The following is a 9,377-nucleotide window of genomic DNA, read 5'->3' as shown; positions in this document are numbered from 1 at the left end:
GGTAAAGAAAAAAAGTGCAAATACAAACATGTGATATGATGTAATAGAAAAAGAAAGATTGGGAAAATAATAAGTGTTAATGAATGGTTTAATAGATAGATATACTTATATGACATCATCACTCAAGAAATTAAGGTGTAAAAAGTTTATATGAATTGAATATTGGTATGTTTAAATTGGCATTTGGTCTGAGGCATTAGTTCCTTCAGCATTTGCATTTTGCCTCTCAGACAAATTCACACACAGTGAAACTTGTTGGTGCAGAAACCTGATAAATAGACAGAAAGAAAAACCCTTTTGAGAGAGTTTTCCTTTGTTGCATTCTTCACTCTTTGTTAATTGGTTGTGTCTCTATCGGTTGCCGGTAGAGGTGGCAGCACAGAGACTCTTTTCTTTTCCTTTCTTCTCTTCTCTTCTCTTCTTGGTCTGCCATTTTTCCTCTCAAAGCTTTCCCACCAATTCAGCTCTCTCTGACATTGAGATCTATCTCATCTCACACTTCCTATTCTTTAAGAGAAAACAATCCAAACAATCCAATAATCCAACAATAACAACTATATATACACTTCATCACTTGCTTTTTCTTTCCTTCACCATTTTCTACTTCCACTCTTCACCCTCACCTTTCTTCTGCCTCTTTCTTTCTCACCCTTTTCTTCTTACTACTAACTTGCTGCATACAAAATCTACTGTGTTATATATATCAGTTTGCTTAACTTGCATCATATATATTCACTGTCAAAGGCCAATTCAATTTTCTGAGAAACTCTCTCATCTTTGGTGGAAGATTTTGTACTGCACCACTTGATCTGCAGCTTCCAAGAGAGAAATCAAGGTAGATATTTTCATCTGTTGCTTGATCTGAGATCTTTCACACCACCCTCTTTCTGATTTCTGTTTCTGTTTTCTCTTTCACTTTACTTCTTAATTGTAGACTATGTATGGTGCACATACCTATGTATATTGCTTTATTTCTCTGCACATACTTACATGTTTGTGCTGCAAATAGATACATGTTTTGCAGATTTAGAACTTTTGGTGTCTGTGGTTGAAGAAAAGACTGTGATTAATTCATTTTTGCGTTTTGAATCTCCATTTTCTTTATGAGGGTTTCATGAACTTTATCCTTTGGGAGCATGGATTATGAATTAGTGGGAATCACAATGAGTGACAATCACTTGTGTCTTCTCTTATTGTGTAGTGGATCGTGCATGTCTATTGAGGCATGTCTGCTGACTATGTAGGCATTTCACATGCATAATAATCATGGCCATCCATGCTTTTTTCTACATCTATCTATATCTATCTGTATCTATATATTTCTATAACAAGAATCAAATTTGGATCACATGTTTTGTTGAACTCGACCGGTTCCAACATTTTCACATTCTTTATTAAATACTGACATGGAGAAAAGTGCTATTCCCTACTCTCACCTTGTGAATCAGGGAATTTTTTTTCATAGACCCAACAATTATTCTATTTTTCTGTTTCTACTCTTTTATGTTAATTATTCCGAGACATCTCTGATTAGAAATTATGGTGTTCCTCATCTGTGTTGCATAATTAATTTTTTTAGGCTAATCTTTTGCATAACTAGCTAGCTAGATTGTAATTGCATACAAGAAATATGAGGAAATATACTTTCCTTTTATGCTAAGGAAATATTGAAATATTTAAGCTTAGTTATCTCTAACTATTGTTACTAATCTTAGATGTGCTTTCAAACAAAAAAGAATATTTTATGAGATAAAAAATGCAATATTTATTTTATGATACATGTAAACATTGTTTATGAAAGTAAGTAATATGTAAATATAATTCCTCAAAAGAAGACAATTGCAGGAGTAAAAAGTAAAACCTTATGTTAGAAAGTTAAACGAAATTATGGAAAGAATTTTATTTTATTGTCACCTCCTTCATGGTGAATTAGGTTAAAAAATTATCCTCTGCATGCTTCAAGAAACGAGCTAAGGAATAAACCCTAATGTTGAACATTCAGTTTATCTGTCATTAAGCTGCTAGCAGAATCTAGATCTGCATAAAATTTATAAGTAGATGTTATGTTAAAATATTGAAAGCAATTTTTAACTGATTCTGACTTCTGATTATGGATCCTACAAAACTGTATCAGAAAGAAAACATTATTAGACAAAGATCACGTTGAGAAATTAATAAGAGAAACTTCGGAGTGCACTCTTTTTTAGTTTTTATCTTTTGATAAGCAATTTGCAGTGCACTCTTATTATTCATATCCATTAGTTCTTAAGTAGAGGTGATTATTACCTTCAGTGTCTAATATTGATCAATTTTATTAATGATTGGACTTAGAGGTTTTAAACCTTCTGCATGCTCATATATATCTGCATGATCAATTGTGTTGGCTTTTCAGAAACATATACAATTTTCTCTTGTGACAATTGTTCTATTGTTTTTATGGTACTATATTTATAATGAACTTGTAGAAAATGTGCATTGAAAGCCAAGCATACACACACACACATATACAATGCATATAGAAGATTGGCTTACTTTTAACCCAAAATCTAGAGTGATTGGATATACAGATCTTTTCTATTACATATCAAACTTGAAACTTATACTTACATTTAAATTATTCTAAAATATATGTATTGTGTTCATGCAGGGATCAAAGTGAAAGAGGGAGAATATGAATAGTTTTTCTCATGTTCCCCCGGGTTTTAGGTTCCACCCCACTGATGAGGAACTTGTTGACTACTATCTGAGGAAGAAAGTTACCTCAAGAAGGATTGACCTAGATGTCATAAAAGATGTTGACTTATATAAAATTGAGCCATGGGATCTTCAAGGTAACAGTAAAATTGGATTGTAGAATTAAACTTAACAAGAAAGTCACTGATATTTTGGTGTTTTGAAATTATGAAGAGCTTTGCAGAATAGGAACAGAAGAGCAGAATGAATGGTACTTCTTTAGCCATAAAGATAAGAAGTATCCAACAGGAACTCGCACAAATAGAGCAACTGCAGCAGGGTTTTGGAAGGCAACTGGAAGAGACAAAGCTATCTATTCAAAGCATGACTTGATAGGAATGAGGAAAACCCTAGTCTTTTACAAAGGTCGAGCACCCAATGGACAAAAATCAGATTGGATCATGCACGAGTATCGACTTGAAACAGATGAAAATGGCACACCACAGGCAAGTTTCAGAAATTATTACATTCATATATGACTGGACAGAAAGAAGCTATTCTTCTCATGATTTAGTTTTGTTCAATAAAACTTAATCATGCATTGCTTTTTTTTTTTCATTTTTCAGTTTATTTTTTATATATGTAGTTGGTGCATGTATCAGACAAAACTATTGCACTTGATTGCACATGTTGAGTGCTCATTATGTCATGCTTATTTCTTTTAAGATTTCTTTAACTGGAATATATGTGTAGAAAACTTTATGATAAACATATGGGGTGTGATTGGATTCAAAATAGAAGTGCTTTCAAGAGTTTCTCTACTGAGAATACAAAGTTTTCTTTCTCTAATAACAGACTCAAAACTTTTCTAACTTCATATCCAAAAACATTCATAAACTTCAAAAAAAAGTCACTGAAATCACATTTCCAAAAGCACTTAAGTATGTGGATTTATGGAAGTAAGTGTAATTATTCTGATACTGTGTTAGCTTTTGTAACTCTTAAGCCATAACTTTTTCTTGTTTTTTTGGAGTCTTATGCGTGGTTAACGTAGTTTCAACCGTTTTTGTCTGTTTTTGAGTACAACGATTGATCATTGAATTGAAAAAAAAGAAATGTGATATGGTTTAAAGCAGGAAGAAGGATGGGTTGTGTGTAGAGTATTCAAAAAGAGACTAACAACCATGCGTAAACTGAGTGAGCATGATTCTCCCTGTTGGTATGATGAGCAAGTCTCTTTCATGCAAGACATGGATTCACCAAAGCAAAGCTCTCAACCTAATAATTTGCCCTACCAGTTTCCATATCCATGCAAGAAAGAGCTAGATTTGCCATACCATTTGCCTCTCCAGCTTCCATTGGAGAACCAAAAGCTGCTTCAATCTGCCTCCAACTCAATAACACCGTATGCTGTAGTAGAACAAAACCATGTCATGCACCAAGTTCAACACTCAATCATGCAGCAAGTTCAACACTCTGCTCAGCAGCAAAATTTTCAGGCAGTGTTTGGAAACAATGCCAATGAACAAGTGGCTGATTGGAGAGCTCTTGACAAGTATGTTGCTTCACAGCTCAGTCAGGAAGATGCACCCAAAGAGAACAGTTTCTCAAACACAGGCACCAACAACAACATGTTTCATGTGAAGAACAATAGCAACATTGAACAGTTGGGAGACATGGACAAGGAGGAAATGATGCCTGAAAATGCCTCAACTTCAAACTCAAGCTGTCCAATTGACATGTGGAAATAGTGCCTGCTTCAATTGATTTTGAGTTTATACTATTAACAGGGTACTATTAGTTAATATCAGAAAATCCAAAAAAAAAAAAAAAAAGAAACTTACAGTTTCTTGTACATAATAAGTGAAATGAAATACATGACATTAAAGCTATTGCATGTGAACTCCTTGGCTTCACCTCTTGCTAGCAGCAAGTTGAAATTTATTGGAATAGAAAAATAATCTGTAGAATATATGATCATATTTCCTATGAGAGATAAGCTTTGCAGAATTTGTAGTTATTGTGTGGTTGGCTCTAGCCATATAAGATGATGTTATGTTTGTATTTTAAATTCAAATCAAATAGTTATAGAATAAATGAATATTCTTTATCTTTTTTTATGTTGGTAATATTATTTTAAATTTTAATTAACGACTTATTGATTATTTACCTTCTTTATTTGTATTTTATTTTGTCCTTGTCTCTAATAAGGAATAAATGTTTCTATTATTTAATGGGGTGTATTGAAACCTAGTTCAAAGCGACAATTTTCTATAATTTTTTACTTTTTTATTTTAGGATTTATTGACATTTTTTTTTAATTTAGAGTACTTACTTCATATAGCTAGAGTGATTTTTGATTTCATCATTCTTGTAATATAATAACGTAATTTTTGGAGAATTACCATGCCTACCTCTACCCATAGCTTATTATTTCATAGTATACTTTCTATTTTAGAATTGATTTAAAGGAAATTTTCAAATTGATTTTATCTGAAAAAAAGAAATTATATTTCTTAAGTTTATTTAGCCAAATACAAAATTTTCCCTTGTATAAATAGATATCTACAATAAATCAAACAATTATTATTAAAAGGTGGCGTTTTATATCAATTATTTATCAAAATTGTTGTAAAAAAATGACCTATTCGCAACAATTATAAACTAAATGAATGTAGAATGTCCAATTTCTATACACAAAAAAGTGTTATTTTATGGTGTATTTATTTACGTTAAAGTGGAAACCAATTATGATATATATATATACTTTTTACATTAGACAAGAACTGATCTCACAACTTTATACTTTTTACATCAATTAAAACTTTGAAAATATATAATAGATAAAAAAATGAAGTTTAGCCACAAATCACAAGAAAGATGTATAATTTGGCTGTTAACAGACAACAAATATAACACAATTTCCGATAGATATTTAAATATACGCAATATTTCACTGAATTATTAATTATTTATATTCACCTGAGCTTGTGGTCACATCCTTGTACTGCGTGTTTCCTTTCCTTGGCAGCAAAGATAAAAGAAAAGGTATAATTATTAGTTACATTTGTTGGTCGAGTATCAAGCAACACTAAAGACAAAAGGTTATATATGGAACCATATATAAACACATTTTTTTAATACATCTTATTATAAGACCCATTTAAAGGGAAGAACGATAAATTAAATAATAAGATAACCCATGTAATAAAAAAAAGAAACAAGTTAAATATAGAAAAGTGTAGGGTGTAAAAGAATTATATAGTTATGAAAAAATTTGAATTAACAAAGATATCTGTTCACCACAAGTTATATATGTACCAATCTTTAATAACTAATAAATATGAGAAGATAGAAAGAGCGTAAAATTGGATGGATTTTATAAATAATATCAGAGAACCACTTCACGTTTTTAAAATTATATTTACTAATATATGTGAATAAATATTTATAGATAATTCAATAACAAAATTACATGAGTAACAAACATTATAATAGATTAATAGATTTTGATAATATATTAAGAAATGAATTTGTGGTAATGTGTTAAGCTAAAGCTTACTTTCTACTAGATCAAAGGGAAATATTTATACAGACAATGCGATAGTTGAATACTACAAATTTACAGGATAATTATTTCAAAAAATTACCAATAATGAAATAATTGAAGTTGTTGTAAAACTGTTCTGTCAGTACCAGTAATGGTAACACATGCTTTGCTGCCAAGTCTCGCAATATATAGAGACAAGTTTTGTAATCATATGCTTTATATAAAATCTCTTGGAGGTTTAGAAGGCAAGCAAAACATCAACCACACATTTTCTAAGCTTCAAACTACAACTTAGTTCTCTAGTTATTTCATGTACCACCTAATCGTGTAACCAAATGATTAGAGTCATCATGAACATTATATATATACTTATAAAATTTATTATATGCATTAGATTATTAGATTATATTTAAGGGTAACAAATAGACTTTTATAATCTGATCTATCAAATTGTTGATTTATCGGATTAGACGGGACTAGTTATGCTGGCATCCTAGATTGAAAATGTCACCTTTTTTGTGGCCAGATTGACCATTTTTATCGTTCCTAACTACAAATATATGCTCAATATAAGGATCAAATCATTGTGAATATTTGACATGGAATGTAACATAGCATTGTGAGGCATAACAGGATTTGATGTTAACTAAATAAAAGTGTATATAAGTTGACTAAGATACACACAAGTAACTGTTCCTGTCAACTGAAAAAAATACCAACTTTGACAACGAGACAACCATATTCTTGGTCTGAAAAATTCAATCATATAAATGAATGACCACATTCCCTTTTTGTTGTATCTTACTCTGAGAAGGAGCATAATGTTGACTAGGTTGGTAAACAAAACAAAGATTAAAATATAACAAAGGTGATCACAAATATATAAGGTAACTTGAGCAAAGATTAAAACATAGCTCAAGCAACAACAACAACAACATACGAAGGTGAAAATGGAAAGGACAAAAGTAATTAAAGTCTATACATGAAATAAAATTGAGCTTTAGAAAACTTGTACTTTAATGAATTGGCATCATATTATAAGTGTTTTCGAGGAAGGAATTCAATGAAACTCAGTATTTGAGAGATATATCAAGAATCAGAGAGTAGATGAAGCAGTTTTGAAAATGATAAGAGGAAATTGAAATAAGCACGAAGAAGGAGTAGCTTAGAAAAAAACACAGGTAACTTAGTAGCAAGTGAGCATGAAGTGTAAATAACCAAGATGGTAGATTGAGAGAATGAAGAAATAGAAAGAGCCATATATGGTGATGATCTTAGGGTTTAATATATGAAAGAAGAAACAGAAGAATAAATAAATAAATAAATCATTTTTGAATTGTTTTTATACACATTGCATTTGTTGTTTCTTGTGAAGCCATGGTTGATCATTTTATCTTCTTAAAAAAGAACTCTCAGACAACACACTCATGAGAAGAGGGAGAGAGATGCATAAAAATGGGAGACAGTGAATGAGTAATCAAATGGAGGAAAATAAAAGTTAAATCAAAGTTAATTATTTACTATAGTTTCACATGCTATCATTTCCTTTGATGAAATAAGTTATTATATATGTATTTTCAACAACCTTGTACTCCTTATTTATGTCAAATTTTTTTGTCTTATTACGGAAAGTTATTGGACTTAAGGGCTGCTTAATTATATATATATATATATATATATATATATATATATTATTTATTTATCAATATTTTAAATAAATAACAAAGTAATGTGGATGATCGATTTTGTGAGCTTAGGGTGTGTAAAGTATTTATTTCTTTATTATTACTATACATTGTTTGTAATGGAAGGAATGAAGGATAAAACATCATTCATTCATTCAAATCCAATTAAATCATATGCATGTGGCTGTTATTATGTATTCCCTTAACCTACATAATAATCATCTGAATATAAGTGCCCACTTAACGTTGTTGAATAATGTTACTACATCCATTGAATGATATATAAATACATTCATATAAACTCCAAAAATGATAACTAATTCTATTCACATATTCATACAATTCAAAATCTATATATCTCATAATCACAGTTCTTATAAGAATTAAATAAATGTAAAAAAGATTAGAAATTTCTAAAAATAGTTAGAAATTTGTATAAATTTTTAAAAATAATTAAATTTATTATATTAAGGTTTTGGATTGAAACTGGTGTAAATAAATTGAACTTAAATCATATTTATATAATTTATCTTGTGAATATATCACTTTTCATCTTATATCAACTACAACGATCTTTAACTTAACACCAAAATCCTCTACCAAGTGTTGTTATTTTCATAATATGTTATTTTCGTAATATTATAGAGAATTTGGAGGACATTGTTGTGGCATTTGGAACCTCAAATTCTCATAGAAAATGAAAAAATTACTTTGTGGCTTGCTGGAACATTCCCAGTTGAATGAAACTCTGCACGTGGTGTTCCAAAAAAATTAATGTTAACGCATATGAAAAGAAAGAGAATTGAGTCACTCATTTGTTACATTATCAATTCATATTAATAAATCTTCATCTACTATTTATAGTGGTTGGTCTTATAAACTATGTCTTAAAAAGTTTGTATAAAATTAAAATTATTTGAGAATACATAACACGGTCCATAACACACAAACGAAGATGCTATGATATATTTTCTTATTGTTGTTTATTTTTTATAAAAAAAACTATACCCCCATAATCAAAATAAAATATAATTATATAAATTATTAGATTGATTAAATCTGTATTTTATATAAGTTTGTTAATAATGTAATAAATTATACTTCATCTATTACTTAATATGTGAAGTTTAAGGTTTGCAAATTTTAATAATTTTTTAATTTTTTTCTAATAATACCTTTTCATCATTTAAAGTTCTTTTCTATAGTAAATATCACTTATCTTTATTTTTCTGCAATAAATATCACTTTTTTTTTTCATACAATATCACTTTATAACAAACTAACAATTTTTTCCATCCACTATTGAATTAATATATTCAAGCACAAACTTATAGATCATAAAAGAAATACTTTAATTCTGTTGAAATTCTTGAAAGGTAATATAATTTTCAACTTTACAAAAACGTAAAATAAAAATAAAATTCGAAAGAAATCAACAATTAAAAATGAAGAGAGTGGGTAGTCATTAT

At 29.4% G+C, this 9,377-nt stretch overlaps 1 protein-coding gene across 1 annotated transcript; it reads left to right on the top strand.

Annotated features, from left to right (window-relative positions):
- The first annotated feature begins 235 nt into the window (after window positions 1-235).
- Window positions 236-4,782, top strand: LOC108347815 (NAC domain-containing protein 7). The gene is made up of 4 exons (XM_017587241.2): window positions 236-835; window positions 2,648-2,831; window positions 2,908-3,179; window positions 3,810-4,782. The coding sequence occupies exons 2-4, from the start codon at window positions 2,672-2,674 to the stop codon at window positions 4,422-4,424; spliced, it is 1,047 nt and encodes a 348-aa protein (XP_017442730.1). The 5' UTR covers window positions 236-835; window positions 2,648-2,671; the 3' UTR covers window positions 4,425-4,782.
- The last annotated feature ends 4,595 nt before the right edge of the window (window positions 4,783-9,377 follow it).

The sequence above is a fragment of the Vigna angularis genome, chromosome 11 (genome assembly GCF_016808095.1).
Source record: "Vigna angularis cultivar LongXiaoDou No.4 chromosome 11, ASM1680809v1, whole genome shotgun sequence".
Classification (NCBI taxonomy): Eukaryota; Viridiplantae; Streptophyta; class Magnoliopsida; order Fabales; family Fabaceae; genus Vigna; species Vigna angularis.
This window is presented reverse-complemented; position numbering and strand designations above follow the sequence as displayed.